This window comes from Gadus morhua, chromosome 10 (genome assembly GCF_902167405.1).
Source record: "Gadus morhua chromosome 10, gadMor3.0, whole genome shotgun sequence".
Taxonomy (NCBI): domain Eukaryota; kingdom Metazoa; phylum Chordata; class Actinopteri; order Gadiformes; family Gadidae; genus Gadus; species Gadus morhua.
In genome coordinates, this window is record NC_044057.1 from 7,996,516 (window position 1) to 8,015,144 (window position 18,629).

General features: G+C 41.3%; 1 protein-coding gene across 3 annotated transcripts in view; it reads left to right on the plus strand.

Annotated features, from left to right (window-relative positions):
- Nucleotides 1-8,247: 8,247 nt before the first annotated feature.
- pcdh11 (protocadherin 11) overlaps nucleotides 8,248-18,629 on the plus strand; it is a 136,558-nt gene continuing 126,176 nt past the window's right edge. For 2 of the 3 annotated variants that reach the window (XM_030368887.1, XM_030368889.1), the window contains exons 1-2: nucleotides 8,248-9,019; nucleotides 15,007-15,604. In XM_030368887.1, coding sequence (XP_030224747.1) covers nucleotides 15,065-15,604 — 540 coding nt within the window. In that variant the 5' untranslated portion in view covers nucleotides 8,248-9,019; nucleotides 15,007-15,064. The remainder of the gene's footprint in view (nucleotides 9,020-15,006; nucleotides 15,605-18,629) is intronic. The other variant, XM_030368888.1, reaches the window with a different exon arrangement.

The following is an 18,629-nucleotide window of genomic DNA, read 5'->3' on the forward strand; positions in this document are numbered from 1 at the left end:
CAAACCTGTAATATGAATAGGCATTTACATAGTGACGGCATTAGGAACTTCATGTTTTATCACTCAAACGCTAATCACTGAAAACGGCGCAGATTTTTTCTTTGACGTGCTTGTGTTTGCAAAATGAACCTCTGCACCGCTCCGGAGAATAAGCCACAGCAACGGTTTGGTTTGTGGTATCGGGATACAAGCCATAGCTTTAGCTTCGAAGAAACACAGTAATTGGTTTGATAGAAATGTGTGCCACTCAGTGTCCCAACCTTCGTCATTCCTCCACTTTATCCTATGTTTCCCATCGTATTACACTGTATTTCAACGCTATGGCACATGGTATTGTTTAAAATAGACCTCTCAACAATTACATTTTAACCTGTGTCAACAGATAGCAGCCAGGTTGAGAGTGACCTAAAAAGAAGGACATTTTTCTGTGTAGTATACACAAGGTTGCCAAAATAAATTACATTTCTCTCCTGCAAGAGGTCTGTTATGTTTGGGTCAGCATGTGCCCTATATTTAACATCATTATTCTGTCCAAGGTTAGGAGTTTCGTTTTTTTGAATATATTACATTACAATATAATTCAATCGTAATGTTTGATGGCATGTTCCTGATATGGGATTTGGGTAACTTTGGAAAGTGCCATGCATGCAGTGAGTTTCAGCTAAAATACACTTTTACTAGGCAATAATCATTAGAAAATGTGAGACGAATATTGCTGTTCATTTCTTTATGCATTCAAACAAAATTCCTCCACAATATCTTCAGCATATGAACCCAACAATAAAACTTACTTTGCACTTGATTTGAATTTTGCACAAACAATAACAAACATAACACCAAATAAATATACTCAGCCATTGAGTAGCCTGAAGGCTTTCTCCCCTTTCAGTGTCAACTGGTCCTGAGCCATGTGTTAAGTTTGGGCCAAACCACATGTTTTCTTCAATATGAAAAAATTGAGCAGAGCACACTTAACAACTGATACATGCCATTTTCCAGTTTTCTCTGTGCACCCCAGGACAGACGTTTTTGACCAAGACCGACCCACTTACTGATGTGGCTTTACTTGTGTATTATGGCCAGTACGCCACTGAACACAGAATATGAAGTCTTTGTGAAACAGAAATCTAAAGAGGGAAGCAGTTTCTGCATCCCCTTCACCCGTGGACTGGGATTGTACAGAGAAAGATTTGCCTTTCATCACTCAAATACACAAACGACTACAGGTTCCGACTCTGATACTCGTCCTCCCAAACGAATCGACCTGATTTACGTAAGGCTTGATAATTGTGAATTCCAGCCCCATCATAAAGAATGCACATTGCATGCACATATTCTGCCTGAGCCGCGCTCCAGGGCTCCTTTCTTTTGTTTCTATACCTCTCAGTTCCTCTCAAATCCCATCTCTGTTGCCAATAAGGTAACATAATTGGGTTATCCGGCCCTGTCCACTTCAGCGCTCTCAAACCTTTCCTTCCTGTGTGTCTCCAGAGAGTTTGGAGAAGTAGGGAAGAGAGGAGGAGTGGCCTGGAGGAGAGGGCCAAGAGACACTGATTTTTGCCCATTGTAATACAACTCAGTTGTTCTTGAAGGTAACCATGGAGACCATCCCTGTCTGTGATGATAAGAAGAAATGTTTTGTTAAGAAATGTACACCTCTTCAAGCATGTCTGCTCCTTCAAAACATGCTGGAGCTGTTTGCACAGCACAGGCGCTGACTGACAAGCCGGAGGTAACTTCTTGACAAATGAAAGGTCTGCAACAAAATAAAGAAATACTAACAATGTTGGCTCCAAGATCCAACTATAGAAAAAAATAAAAACCCTGATCCTAGGTCAAAGAGAGTGAAAGAGGAAATTGAAAGGACAGCCACTGGACTTTGGATCGTCATCATCATCATCATCATCATCATCATCATCATCATCATCCTCATCCTCATCCTCATCATCATCATCATCCATGAATACAGTTACATAAACCTTAAAAAAGGGATTATAAAAGTGCTTAGACATTAAGAATAAAATTGAACCATCAAAAAAATATATCAAAACTGTGCCAGGCTAAAAGGTCAAAGGCATAAGCAGCCCTCCGGAGCCGGTTCCGAGTAGATCCCGGTAGAGCCGGTTCCCATCCCCCTCCCCCTCAGAAGGCTCTCATTAGGAAGGAAGGATAACGTTGAACAAAGTACCATGGGCCAATCAGGAATAACCAGAAAAGAAGGAACCCGCTCCCCCCTCCCTAAACCACTGAATGTTAATACACAAAGACCTACCGTGCAATTTAGAAGCGTAACCTCATCCTTAACCGATTTCCTGGCCGGCGTCTGTGGTGGGCAGATAAGGTATATTAGTGACTGTGCTCCTACATCCAATGACAGCATCCAGGTCCTCTGTTCTACGTCTGTGAATACCAAGACATAGATCTGGGTGGGGATGCTCTTTACTGCCACTGCAGCAGCATATGGTGAATAAAGGGTTAGCGTTAGGGTCTAGACCAGAGGGAGGAGTTCTCTAGGAGTTCGCCCAGTTGGTGCAACCGGCCCAACTGGTTGATCGCTTATGAACAAAAGCATTAACAACAAGCAGGAGAAAAACACAAAGGTTATTTTAGGTGGTCTCAGGGTGGTGTTTTTAGAGAGTTGATGTTCTGATCAACAATGTGAATTAACTTGGGATTTGTAAGGGAAAGACTTCCAATATATCCACAGACATCCATGGTTAAATTGTCAAGTTTAAGTTGTATCATGTTGTTGAACATAGCTTATTCTATCTGTTATTTTATAGAAATACATTTGTGTAATGACTCAGAATAGATTAAATTGAAAGTAGGCCTATTAAAACTTAAAAAAAAATACAAAATAAATAAATAAGTGGTTGATGCAATATTTTAGTGATGACTCCAAATGATATATTGATGGTCAGGTTTGACTTTTCTTCATGATTGACACATGTACGCCACATTATAAATAATATTTTAATGTAGTGTTAGAGTTGATCTTCAGTTGTAGAGGAATAGCCTAGTGTTCTGCATAATACATTTTGTGCCTTTGAATCTTTGCTTTTAGGCTTCACATTTCCATCCCATAAATACATCTCAATACTAAGTCTCTTGGTGACAAACGCAGCAGGCACAGTCAGCCTAGAAAAGTAGGAAAACACAACTTCAAACCATTTAAGCGCAGCCAACATTGGTTCGATAACAATTGCTTCAGCCGTAACCTAATGTAAAACATTTATAATTTAGTTTGAGGTCTCAGCTCTGAAGGTCTTAATTCTACATATCAGTGACAATACTGTTTGTTGAAAAACATGCATGCACTCTAGTAAATGGAATGTTTAAAATACAAAAAAATATGTTTCAAAGCCTAACATTTCAATTCCCCTTTTAGGTAACACCCAGGTAAAGAAATAAACCACATTCCGCGCAACACATTTCTTCAACCTTAAATTGACTTGACTATCACTAACAATGTTCTTTGAAAAATGCTAGGGACACCAAGCACTTCATAGTATAGAGTTGACTTTGACAGTAAAACATACAGGATGTATTTGATGTTTGCAGCGAGATGGACCTACAATTCTAATTAGTGTAAGAAGATAAAACCCTTTTTGGTTGATTAATAGGGTATTTTAACAATAAGGAATGAAAGACAATACTGAATTATGCTTGCCTTCTCCTTTTAAAGTGACATTTATAACTAACATTTTTGACAGACTGATAGACTGCTATCCGTTTTCAATGATAACAAATGTTTTTTTCTATACAATGTAGATGTTAGTTAGTGGCTAGTTCTAAGAATATGGCACAATAATGTATTTATTTTTGGAATTAAATTGTATTGTTGACATTACCACAGATTAATATAGGGTTCTTTTTTATTTCATTTAGAGCGGCGTTTTTTTCATCATTATTATAATTTCAGGACATTATCAGGAAGTAATGATGTTGGTGGTCGTACAGCAGTTGTCACATTGTCGCATTCTACCTCTGTATTAATGTGTGATTGTTATTTATGTAATGTTCAAGGGTCTGTCAATACGCCTCTCACGAATTTTGCACCACTGGTGTTTTGCACTTTTCATGCAAAATCGAAAGCCTTGATGGGGTCTCTATTCCCCCATCCCCATTTCCCACTGTCTTGGGAGATAAGAAAAATTATGTTTGATTATAGAGAATGGACTGTCGAAAGGGAAACAAAAATCGATAAACCTGCTGCTACTTCTTTAAAAAAAACCTTGCCAGAGGCTTACATTTAAAATGCAAAAGTAATTATTATTTGTTCCGTGCAGGTATTTTCAAGAAGGACATCGTCAGCCTTTTGGGACACAAAGGAGGCCATGGGAGTGATGACTGTCTTACATTATGACCTGTGACCTCGGCTGACCCCGTAAAACATCAGACACAAATCATTTAACCCATTTACGCTCAAAACACCCCATCACTTCGCCATGATTAATGGAGTTGGATGGAGGCAGGTATCTGGGCTACCTTTACTGTAATCAGTGAGTAATGATCTATATATATACGAATGAGCCATATGGCTCCGTCCTTGAGCTAACTAAAATAAATAGTAATCTTTTGATGACTCACTCAAGTAACTTTCTACCGATGTTGACCTTTATGATGAGTATATCAAATTGGGGGAACAATATTTTGGCGCTATTTGCTAAATAACACATTTTATTAAACAGAGATGTCATTGATCTCACTCTCTGCCACTCGCCTTATCGGGCCCTGATCCAAAAAAAACGTATTTGGTTTTTTGCTTTACTAAAATCTCAGCCTATCATGCTAATGATATGCTAATGAAACTACCACTCTACGCCGGTCCTGAGTCATCAATGCACACTCTCCAAGTAGGATTCGACATAGCTTATGCCATCAATCCGCCCTGGTCACCTCACGAGACGCAACGGTTTATATATGAATTCCCCTTGTACAACAATCCCAAATAATGTCAGCATATGGCACCGTTTCTATTCCTCCTTTCATGATTGAAATGTTGCACAGCCGCTATCTTTTGCTTTAGAATGTCACATGCTGTATTCCCTTAAGAGTGTCAGGCTCTCAGCAAAATCATATAATGGGAGTGATGCAGTCTGGGAAGAGCATACTTGCAGCCTCAGTAATCACTAATGGGCACTTATTTCTGGCTTTTTGGTGGTTAATATGCATGTCTCAAAAGGCCTAAAGATTAGGATTATGGGGTAGGTCTAGGGCAGGTTAGACACTAAGCACGGTCTTTATAGGACTGGTGCATGTTGGAGATGTATTGATGGTAATGAGACAGGGGGCTAGATTGAAACGTGTTGAACCACGTGTTTCAATTACACGCTGTTTAATTTCCATGCTGTTTTTGTTCCTGCTTTTGCACGGTCCCAAGGCTTGACGGTGCTGCCTTTTTGCTGAGCTCTGTAGATGTCTCGGACAACAGATCTGGCAGAACATATGTGAAAAGTGGAATCAGAAAATGATAGAGCAGGAGCCATGAAAAGTGGACCGGTAGTCACTGTTGAAATGTTTCTGTTGTAAGGCTTGGTTAGGGTTGTGGGAGATGTGGCCTTCATTGGGCCATCACAACATAGGAAATCATCTGTTAGGACCTGTGTTTTCTCAAGAACTACACTGGAACCATCTCTTTGGGTTGTTGCCTATCTCTGAGAGAAACCAGTTTCAACATCAGGGTTCAGGTTAGGCTAACCACCAGGGGACCAGATGTACTAAATTAAATAAGAAATTTAATTCAAGGTATGAATCCGCTTCTTCCCAAACTATTCCTGACCACTGACGATCAATAAATCATTGTTTGGTTAGGCAGGGCCTTCATGAAAACATAATGCCTATTTTTTTCTTCATGGACTAGATTTGACACGACATTATTGTATGCATGGGATAGTATGTGGTGTCTTTAGTGATGAAGGACAGACCTTTTGCGATTGGCAAATTAGGCTTCACAATTGTATAATGCAACAGAAGATCTTAAATGTGATTGTGTAGTGGATCTAATACTGTGTTGCATTAAATCAATAAATCATTAAATCATTGTTTGGTAAGGCAGGGCCTTCATGAAAACATAATACCTATTTTTTTCTTCATGGACTAGATTTGACACGACATTATTGTATGTAGGGGATTGTATGTGGTGTCTTTAGTGGTGAAGGACAGACCTTTTGCGATTTGCAAATTAGGCTTCACAATTGTATAATGCAACAGAAGATCTTAAATGTGATTGGGTAGTGGATCTAATTCTGAGTTGCATTATTTTTTAGGTAAAGACACACTCCTGCATGGTCTCAACATGATTTATTCCAGGGGATATATATACCTGCATTATGGAGAAGAAACATTCACAGGTGTTCAAAGTTTTCTCATACATGCTCTCTGTGCTCTTTCTTGGAAAAGTCACAGAGGAAAGAGCATATGTCTCCTGTTAATAATCAGTCTCAACAGTACACTCTAGCGCGGCAAGCTACGTAGCAGCCTTGCAGTACACACAGACCAGACAACTTCTCCTCTAATTAGCAAGTTCATGCATGAAATTAAATAACACAACAGTTCTACAAATTAACACTGTGACTATACTTTACAAATATTTTTAAGTAACTTATATTCACTTCTACAACAAAAAACAATGAAAATAGGGAGAGCAGCAGCACTGCGTACCTTTCTGGGAAAAGTCACAGAGGAAAGAGGAAGTAGAACGCGACGCAACGCGGTAAGAGCAGGTTTAGAAAATAAAATACTCGCTATACTTCCGGTAATCATCCGACATTTCCCCTGACACGTGCTCAAAACATTAACATGAACATTTACAATTACACAATTTCCTCATACTATTATATCAACCCTCAAAGGAATAAAGGAAAACATGACAGCAAAAACGGAAACAGAAGAGCGAGGTGCCGAGACGGGGTTCCGCAGAGGACATGAGCGCTAACCCATCTGAACCTCTTAGAGGTAAACGTTAACACTGGGCTCATAATTCAAGTTTACTTAATATTAATCTAATTGAATTTATTTGGGGATTTCATGAAAACCTTTGACTTTGTAGTGGCACATCTAAATCTAGGGCCGCAATAATATCAAAATCTGGTCTCCTGAACCAAGCAGGAGGAAAAAGAAAAGGCTGAGATTTATTGCATATTTTCTATTTGTGGGTATTTGCATTTTGCTGACATAACTGGTTTGTGTTCTTTCCATAGTAGCAGGTGGCCACATGACAACTGAACCCATCATGAATTCCATCTTCACTTCACTCGTCCAATAGATGATCATTTAGGCCTGTTAGTTCCAGTATCTGTTGCCACGTGTCTGTTAAAAATGTAACACTCAATAAACATCAATGACCATGTCATATCTAGACTGAGACAGAGACAACAGAGAACAGACAATTATGATAATCCCCCCTTACCAGTGGTAGGTAGAAGTTCAACAGTAGCCCTTAGGGACTCTTCTTGGTGTTTGATGGCAGGGGCGTAGCCAGAACATTATTACTGTGGTGGCCAGCTCAGGCAAGTCTTATATTTGGGGTGGCAATTGATTGAGGAGAGCAAATAGAGATCAAAATTTAACACTTTGAATAAGAATAATAAGTCAAAGTTAGATCAAACTAATAGTGCATACATTTCAGCTTTCTTTAGACCGTTTCCATTCAGGATTATTATTATTATTTAATTTCTTTTTTAAGACTGGGGGGGGGGGAGGGGGGCAGCGGGGTGGCCAACCTCTGACCCCATGTGGCTACGCCCCTGTTTGATGGCCTAGTCGTAATTTAGATATATTAATACTAACACACACGACGTAAAGTTGTAATTTAAAACCAGCAATGCAAGAAACAGGACTTATTAGAAAAGTGAACAGTGCCCCCTCTTCCTTTCAGGCGGAGGGTGGATTTGAACACGTGAGAGGAGCTGTTCTAATGTGCTCTACTATAGCTACCAGTTATTCCAGCAAGATCTCTGCGCTTCCTCCGTCTCCTCCGTCTCCATCCTCAACGCAGTGCGGCTTTAAAAGGAGAGGGAGCTCTTGACTGTGCGTTTGGCTCCTCCTCCTAGTGTGATGTCAATCGGAGGAGAGAGAGAGAGAGAGAGAGAGAGAGAGAGAGAGAGAGAGAGAGAGAGAGAGAGAGAGAGAGAGAGAGAGAGAGAGAGAGAGAGAGAGAGAGAGAGAGAGAGAGAGAGAGAGAGAGAGAGAGAGAGAGAGAGAGAGAGAGAGAGAGAGAGAGAGAGAGAGAGAGAGATGGTGGAGGTGGGCAGTACTGAGGGAGTTAGTTCATACAATACTACTGAGACAGCTACAGCTTAGCAGAAAGATACGGTGAACCGCCTCTCCCGGCTCCTGTAAGTGATGCTACATTGGTGGCACAATTTTTTTTCCCCAACTCGTTTTGGGCGGACTGTGCGCACACTGTGCCCGCTCGCCGCTCTCCATCGCGCTCTGAGCGTGTACACGTCTCGACTTCATCAAAAAAGTGAAAAAAAAAAATACATTCAGTAATCAGTTTTCTTGCCATGATGCACGTTTTTGTACACTTGGATTGAGCTTTTTTTGCGCGCGCCTCGGTCACCAAACCACAGCACACGTTGCACTGTAGTCCGATGCCGGTGATGTTCAACATCCACAGAGCAAGGTAGGATGATGATGGTTTATAATGCGGGTAGTAAGTTAGAAACCGGGACTCACGACGTTGTGTAAACGGAGCTTGGACCAATGCGCATCTCCGCCGTCGGATCACACAGTTCCCCAACTCCAGCACAAGAGGAATTATCAGCACATCGCTTTAAAACAAAGTTATTTGCTTACACTTTTTCTTTTTCTTTCCGCTGAACATCCAGGACTGAGAATGGTGTCACATGGATAAGTTTTGGTAGTGGATTTCGTCGTCTTCATCGCGTTTTGCTCTGTGGACGTGGATCCCCTCCTCATTCACTCCACTTCATGGAACTTCATCTGGTAGATCAATGATGACGCGACGTGACCGGACTTGCGATTGATTTGTCTTCAAATTCGAGTGGAAAAGGTAAGTCGTAGAGTATTAAATACAAATTGGACCATATAGTCCAAATCGTGATCTCATTAAGTCTTCAGGAAGACGCAGACCTTCGGTTTAACGTATCCAGCAGTATGTTGTGGGGGGTAGAGATAGCGGAATCTGGCGTTAGGGCTGTGCAATGAAAGGACTTCCAATCGCCTGCAAATCGATCGGCACCACATTTGAAACGATAGAGAGCGACACCTCGGCGTGCGTAATTGAAAATTACGACAGTGCTCCAGCCCGTACCGTCCTCTCCACTCCGCCGTTATTTCCCACAGCGTGTCGTTTGATTCCCCGTAAAATGATCGCCCCCAAACTCTTCCAACACTCAGAAATTCGATTAAATCAACGATGCCAATTAAATATTCGTAATTATTTAGCTATGCAGTGTATGTCGTGTTGGAATATGGCAGTGCGATGCTGTTGCTGAGAACCCCTTATTGGTTTGATTCCGAATCGCCCATACCTCAATTATCATGAGGCTGCTCGGGACCACTGTGCTCTTATAGGCCTACTTGACGAGCAGGGTGCATGTACTTTATCAAACAATGAGGTTGCATGCACTTTATAAGACGAGGAGGGTGCATCAGTACTTTTCATTGCAGGTGGATCGGCAGCTCCCTGAGCTCAGGGTGCGTGGGTGCTGATATAGCGGCAGTGCGTACTTAAGCAACCGGCTCGACCGTCATACATAACCTGCAAGCGGTGTGACTTCCCTTATTTGCCCAGTGAGAATAGATTTTACTATTGGAATTAGTAGGCTACTAAAACTTAGGATAGATAGAATTACCAAACATTATTCTTTTATTAATTAGACTATTAGTGTGAGGGTTGATTATGGATCCACGCGTCAGGTTATATGTGATGAATGGGGTGTTTCTTCAACATATGTATTTTAACCAGATATCTGGCTCGTTAATTTGAAATATAAACAAAATGAGGCTCAACATATAGAGAGTAACCCATCACTTAAAGCCAACCCAGTGAAATTGAAATTCTCACTTAAATGGGTGCAATTTTGTTATAATCTACACCTATATCATGTCATGTTGGCAGCCTTTTCTAGCAGAATGCATTGTGGCATTTCTAAATTAGATGCTCTAATGCATTAAGTCTAAATGCATGTTTATAGCTTTGGTAATTCGAAGACAAGATTTGTTTTGGAAAAAACTAAAAAGGCATTCAAAAAAGTAAATTGTCCTGTGGGAATAGTTGATCAAAACCAGCCTGTAGGTTACCAGTCCCACGACGCCTTCAAAAGTCCTCCATTGTGTCTGACTCCCTGACTGGTGTTTTCATGTTTCAAATCAACATGCTCTGGGGTTGAGCGTCAGGATCAGGATATAATGTTTCTGGTTGTAGATCTTCATTTTCAAATGTAATGAATGCTGAATTATCTTCATTCTTACCTTAATATACCTATCATGCCGTAGCCTACTTGAACATTTTGTCAACTGTATATATGAATCAACTGAAGGAGTTATTGATTGCTGGTCTCTGTGCTTTAAAACACTTGGCTCTATGCACTTATCCTGTATAGCAATTGATGCAAATGACAGACAGCAAATGAAGTGCTGGTTTAATTAGAATGACTCTGACAGTATGTTGCTCCTAATGAATGTCTGTTTGTTAATGACTTTCGTAGTGCAACACATTATTTTCTTTGATTAAGGTTTTCTTCACATCCTGTGGTTAAACTCTTACACACAGTTATTCTTTCACGTTAATGATGGATAAGTTAAAGGATTTGCAGATGCCTTAAGAATATGTAAAGTGTCCAAACAAAACCAATCAATATTGTTTTATGATCCTATCTGCATGTAATCTGCTATGACTTGGGGTATATATTATATATATATATATATATATATATATATATATATATATATATATATATATATATATAGTACTATAATCGTGTAGACCAACAGGGCGTAGTCATAACGCTGTGAGTTAAGGACATTCTAGATCACTTAATGTTCAAAGGGTGGTCGTACTCATCAAGAACATTTTTTTCAAGATCTAGTGTTTGATTTTAAAGAGGCAAAACAATGACATTATTGTTAGTGTACGTTTTAGTAATTGTGTTAGTATAAGTTTCGTTCTCATAATACATTTCTAATCTACTGCATGGTACTTTCTATTCATTTTCAATCGATACGTTCTGGTCTGCTTAAAGATGTCTCGCTCACTTGCAGTTTAACCACAAAGCTCTGGTTGATTTCTGCCACTGCTTTCACTCAACAATACCACCACTGCATACACACATTTCATATTCTGTCAATTCCTTTTTAACTAACACTAAAAGAGCGTAGAGGGTACTTGTCAAGTCGAGAAAGTTTTTCCCCAATAGAAAATTGCGGAATAAAGAAATGGATTCTGTGGATTCAGTGGGGTACACTGAGAAGGAACAGGCCGATCTTGATGGAAGCGTTCTTGCCTGTCAAGAGATTTCAGATATATTCAAAGCAGCACCAAAGGCAGATGTGGAGCAGAGTCGTCCACCGATACCCTCTGTATGCCTTTAATAGTAGACCAGGTCGCAGCGTCCAGACACACAATATTTATCACCATCTAAGCCCTCCTGATGCCGGCCCCCCAACCGACCCCATCCCTCCTCATGAATTCTGGTATATTTTTCACATTTTCGTATTCCTTTTTTTTCCGTTTCCAAACTCCCCATCCAGCCTCATTGTGATTGTGATTGTGTCACGCTCCTCTCTCTCTCCTCTTCTGGCTGAAGACAAACAGAGCACCGGCCTGTCCATCACATTGTGGGGAAAACTGATCCACAGCCAGCCGGCTCCTCTCCCTCGCTCTCTCTCTCTCCCTCTCGCTCTCCCCACTCTCTTGTTTTTCCCAAGAGGGAGGCTTGAGTTTGCCTGCTGGATTCAACCTGCTGTCTGGGGCTCAAAATAGCATTTCAGGAGACTAGTGAAATGTAAGCAAAGCAGACACCCTGACTGACGTAGGGTTGTCCTCTCTCTCCCCCCCAACCCCCCCCAAACTAGCATTCACCAGAGAAATGTATACAGATTCAAAACGTCAACATCAATTACACAAATTGATGATTTGTATTAATAGTCTTGCTTCCTTTTTTCGAAAAGCAATAACAACCTTGGAGACAGGAATGACAAGTGAGCTCGGCGGATGAGTTATGTGCTTCAATATCAGCGGCAGCGTGTTCAGTGTGGAGGACACAGTGAGGAGGATCATATCCCCCCGTCACAATCCCCAGTCACTCCAGGATGCACTCTAAACATAATTAGGCACTGATTCGACTTTTAACTTCTGGACTTTTGTCTCATTTAGTACAAATGGCTGCTCCCTCTCAGGAGTGGCGAACACATCAAAGGGTTTCCCGATATTGCACTGCATGAAATATTCCCCTTTTATCCTTGCAGCATTATAACATACTCTCACACGGATGTACGATACAGCGATTGGCACAAGGTGTGCATATGGCTAGGGTTAGTCATACAGATATGGCTATGGTATGTTACGTAAAGAAATATATAAATAAATGACTTTTGTCATTGCTTTATGAAATATATTGAAAAGTTTCTTGCGCAGACTATGATAATGCCCCAGTTATTGTTCTCGGTTTATAAAAACAAAACACTATATTGAAATCTTCACTTTAATCAATTTGGTTTGGCTTCTGACTGGGGATGTTGCCTTTACCATTCATAAGAATGAATCCTCTGAATTGTAGTTTGGTTTTTCATATAAGATATTGTGTTTGCATACACGCCTCATGGTAATGGATGTAAATTTCATAAAGAACATTGTAATTGTCAGAGAGGGACGTGCGATTCCCTCGCTGCTCGAGGGTTCTGGCGCTCGATGCTGCAGCTGTGCATCGTCTTGGTGATGGCTGTCACACGCTTCCTTTTGCTTTTTCTACCGGTGCTCTCGTAGAGAGTGATAGAGTAGACGTTTGATTTAAAGACAGCGGCCTCGCGGGTGTAATCCAATATCTCTCCGGCAAAAAGCATGTGATTTTAATAAAGACTCAAGGGGCTGGAAAGGTTGACCTAAACACACAGTTGGATATGAGTAATGAATTTGTATTAGTCCTTGAATACATTTGAGCTCAAAATACTCCTGGGATAGTAGTTTTTATTTATTTAATTATTATAGAAACATTAAACCAGGGCCTAACGTTGGTGGCCTATCCTTAAGATGATGAATGTGGGATGGAGTAATTATGTATTTTTTTTTATATTAGACTGATCCTTGCACCTACAAGAATGTTTCTAAGATGCTTTATAATACTAAACAATAAACAATCTTACTCTTAGTATTGGTGAGAGTAAGATTAAAGAATTGGTGAAGAAAACGTCCCTAATGAACTTCCCTCAATAAGCTCAGCGTTTGGCTGCCAACCCTTATCTGTTATCGGTTTAAAGTCAACCTATGCCCTCTATCACAATGTTTTGAAGAATCAGTAATGTGGTTCTACGTCATACATTTTAGTTGTATAAAAATTATATGAACAAATATGGTTAGTTATTATTGGTAATGCACATAGTGTGTCTAAATGGGTGGAAGGCAGCCAATGATCTGAGCCACAGAAAACTCAATATGAGAACAACAGGATTTGTGGTCCTAACCTTAAAGACCTGGATGGGAACCACACCATGATACCTATAACACGGTTTTATTATACCCATAATAATCCCAGACAATATCTATTCCTATAACACAAATCTATAAATAATCAACATAATTTTCCTGCACTGCGACTGCAGAGCGTTGGAGATGCGTTTCCAGCTATGATTTTAGTTCACAGAAGAAAGACCCATTTAATTAACACATGTCGGTTAGCCTCTACCATTTCCTTTAAGTTTATTTTAAGGGTTTATAAAGTTGTCAGCTGTATGTGTGTGTTTTTGTTGTTGCTGCTGGTTCGCAATAGTAATGATTGAACTCCAGTAATTTGACTGATAGGGACACAATAAATAAGGCAGTGTTGTTTCCGCCACGGTTGGGCTAAAGAGCTCTTATTATGCTGTTTATGTTTACGCTCGGGGGGGGGGAAGGGGTTCATGAAATGTTTGAGAGCTTGAATGTTTACATTCGGTGGAATTGTCACCCCCTATTAATAGTTGATGTAAACAGCTACCAGAGATTTTATGAATGTAGTTGTGTGTATGTGTGTGTGTGTCTGTAATTTTGCCCACGTAAGTTATTTGGTTCAGTGTGTTTGCCTGTGTGTGTTTGTGTGCGCTCATGTGTGTTTGAGTGTGCCAAACTGTCAGTCTGTTTATCCATATGTATGCTTGAGTGTGTGTGTGTGTGTGTGTGTGTGTGTGTGTGTGTGTGTGTGTGTGTGTGTGTGTGTGTGTGTTCACACCGGCTTGCCTTGGGCTGTAATACAGCCCCAACCACAGCAGCTAAAGTTTGCACACACTGTGCTCCCCAAACTGGCAGGAACATGGATAGGGATGTGTTTTTGTATTTTTGCTTGGCTTCCCCAAAAAAACCTTTGTGATTTAAAAAAAATCTATATAACATTGATAAGAGCCGATAATGAACTGATATCCCTTTGAAAATACTTTAGCAATGTCTCAAGGCCAACCTCCGAACTGCTTGCGACTAGTTCAATGCAACAATGGACTCCAGCCGTTCATTAGAAAAATATGAAAGTGTTGGTCGGCTGTGTAGAGCAGATTGATGGGATCTGTGAACTACTAACCTTTACGTGTCTGCTTGCTCAATGGATGTCATCAAAGGTTAATTGTGCAAAACCGACGTTAATTTGCTCTCAAAGACGCAAGAAGGATGTGGGCCCAGAGCTAGTTAGGAGGAAAAGGTCAAGTTCAAAACTCTCTATGAGGGAATATAGTGCTAATTACAACAAAACATGGATGTCATGTAGTTCTGATCACTGACATTGCTTCTTCTCCCCATCCCCCACCCCCTCCATTTCACCCTCTTTCCCCCCTCCCCATCCTCTGTTGTGACAGGATCACCGCCACTGGAACGTGAACCCCCCATTCCCCTCCACCCCTCCACTCTTTGAGTATGGACTTAGTGAGCCCGGCCCATGTGCTGCTGGTCTTGGTGTCCAGCCTGGTGTTGGCATGCCTGGCCCAGGAGAAGGACTACACTGTGAAGGAGGAGCAGCCCGAGAACGTCCGCATCGGGAACCTGCGGCGGGACCTCGACCTCAACCTGGACCCGGCCGTGCGGCTCTCCTCCCCGCTGCAGTTCAAGCCCGTGTACAAGACGGGCGACGTGCCGCTGGTGCGCGTGGAGGCCAACACGGGCGAGATCTTCACCACCAACCACCGCATCGACCGCGAGAAGCTGTGCTCGGGCGTGTTCGCCGAGAAGCGCTGCTACTACGAGATCGAGGTGGCCGTGCTGCCCGATGAGATCTTCCGCCTGGTGAAGATCCGCTTCCTGATCGAGGACGTGAACGACAACGCGCCGCTCTTCCAGTCCACCGTCATCAACATCTCCATCCCCGAGAACACGGCCATCAACACTCGCTACCCGGTGCCCTCGGCCTTCGACCCCGACGTGGGCCTCAATGGGATCCAGCACTACGAGCTGGTCAAGGTGAGCTTCAGGCCTGGCCTTGGGTCTTCTCTCTGTACAGATCCCCCTAGCCTCAAATGGTTTCTCTCTGCACAGTGCTCCCCGGAGCCTCAAAGGTTTTTTTTGTTGCATGTATGTAGAACAATAGAACTTGATTATATACATATTGGTTTATGTTCATAACTTTCATTCTTCTTCTTGCTCATCAAGTGGAGCTGAATCACCCCTATCCCACTGCCTTGCTGCTGGTAATAATACCAAACACGGTATCTTATTCCATAATTTAGGACATGTCATGTAAATCTTTTATGTTTGCCATTCCGATTGCCATATGCTTTATATTCATTATGAAAGTAGGCCATACAAATGGTGAGGTTTGCAGGCAGTATATGAGATTGTTCTGTTAACAAAACAAATAAAAACAATGACAACAGTGTGTGTTCCCAGAGTGTTTGCTCTATTAGAGCAAAGTGCAGTACTCTCTGTCCAATGAAGGCATGCCTAAATAAATGTACTGTCTCGACAACAAAGAGTATCTTTAAATCTAGATATGCAACCCTGGACCAATCAAACCATTTAGATGGAAAACTCAAAGCTTAATGACTTGAGAAAGCTGATCTGAAGGTTTTGGAACACGTGTGGGCGGGCGGCGTCCAGTCCATCTCGGAGACCAGATGAAGTTACCACTGGCTGAGAATGAGCCGAATCGCGGCTGTCTGTGTCTGCCTTGAATACTAATTAGCATTTTTAAACAGTCTCTCAGCTGCCAAGCCTCTCCAGAGCTATATCGTGAATTGTTCATGCCTGGAAAATCACCAACCAAATATTCCGCTCATTAGCATGATCATCTACTGCAATCATTTGCTTTTTGTCCTTTTGTTTTTTGTGGTGCAATTCCTCAAACCTTTGGCTGATCAGTGATTTTGCAAAACTGATCACAATTTGCAGATCTATCTATTCATTTTCTATGTATGGATATATATATATATATATATATATTTGTTAACTCACGATTAATCGCTATGCTAAATATCACTTGATTTCTGTAGCCCATTACTTTTTCTCATTTTAATGCTCTTATCAACATGGAGAAGTGCATCGGCTTGCCTTGTGCAAATGTTTTTTTATTGATAACAACGTTGGCATATACTGATCAAAACAGGACAATACAAAAAGAAAGCCTATAGTGCAATTAAACGATGAACATACAAACATACTGCCTTGAACATAGCAGTCAGGCTACTGCTTCTTTGTTTTGAGCCAAAGAAAAAAAAAAAAATATATATCTTTTTTTAAAAAAATAATAGAATTGTACGGAACCCGTAAAGGCACGAGAAAGTATGTCGTGCGCACGAGAAAGTATCTCGTGAGCACGAGAAAGTATCGTACGCATATCACTGGCAGTGTGTGTGTGTGTGTGTGTGTGTGTGTGTGTGTGTGTGTGTGTGTGTGTGTGTGTGTGTGTGTGTGTGTGTGTGTGTACTTTAAATGTGAATAAGTGCACATGTAAATCTCGATTTTATTTTAATAAAGTATTGATTGTTCAGCATGATGCAGTCTAGTGATTTGGGGTTACGTCTGTGAAGTGTCCCTACCAAGGCCTGAGACCAAACTTACTCCCATGGAATAAAGTACCCAGCCTGTCAAGAATCGGTGGCCGCTTCATTCCGACCATATTCCGACCTATAAGGCACACTAACAATATCGTAGTTGGAGGCAAAAGAGTGTACGCACTCCAATAGAGCGAGATAAAAATATGGCACGTTCAGTTTAATGATTTTAGCTTGTGTGTGCCCGTGCCCGCGATAAATCACAAACAAGCTAAAATCGTTCAAATTAATGTGCTTTATTTTTATCTCAAATTATTGGATCACGTATACTCTCTTGCGCTCCGCCTCCAACTACGAGATGGTTAGTTACATCTTTCCTGCTGTCGGCTCCCAGACCGAGGAGCACAGGTAATACATTCCCTCCAGGGCCGATGCTCTCTCGGGGGCAACACCCTTTCACTTTGACCGACAGTGAGTCTGCTTATAGGTCGGAATATGATGGAATGAAGCGGCCACCGATTCTTGACAGGCTGGGTACTTTATTCTTACACATAAGACACAACCGAACTCGTTCATTACTTCACTAGACTGACACGCACACTATCGCTCGCTCTCCTCGCTCGTCCACCTACTCGCTGACGTCAGACATAAACACGCACGCACGCACGCACGCACGCACGCACGCACGCACGCACGCACGCACGCACGCACACACACACACACACACACACACACACACACACACACACACAGACACACACACACACACATACACACACACTGCCAGTGATATGCGCACGATATTTCCCCGTGCTCATGAGATACTTTCTCGTGCGCACGACATACTTTCTCGTGCGCACGAGAAAGTATCTGGTGCGCACGAGATACTTCCTCGTGAGCACCAGATACTTTCTCGTGCTCACGAGAAACGTTTACTTATTTGTTTATTTTTCATGTCCCTTTACGGGTTCCGTAGAATTGCGTTAATCGCGCGATAAAAAAATTAACGCCGTTAAAATTGGTTTGCGTTAACGCCGTTAATAACGTGTTTAACTGACAGCACTAATATATATATATATATATATATATGATGTAAAATCTTACTTCAAAAGGTCTGCAGAAAGCCTTGGCTTTTGTATGTAACATTTGCACAAACATCTCCATGAATAGCTGCTGGCCGCTAAACCACCCTTTGGACTATCTTTGAGGCGTCCTCTGGGACTTTGCTCAGATTTGCTCAAAGTGTACATTTTTCATGTGCATACATGAACTAAAAACTGCTTAGTTTGTTTAGCACAGCGATTGATCACCAAACCCTACAGAACAGGTGTACCGCTCTAGCATGACTGATAGTTTATATGATGTGTGTATACATATAATATTTATGTACACATATATATTTATATATTTTTCAAAGGGTTGTATCATATAGAAAAAGTGTGTGTACAAATAAATATATATATATAATTCCACATGTATATTTTATTATATCTCTT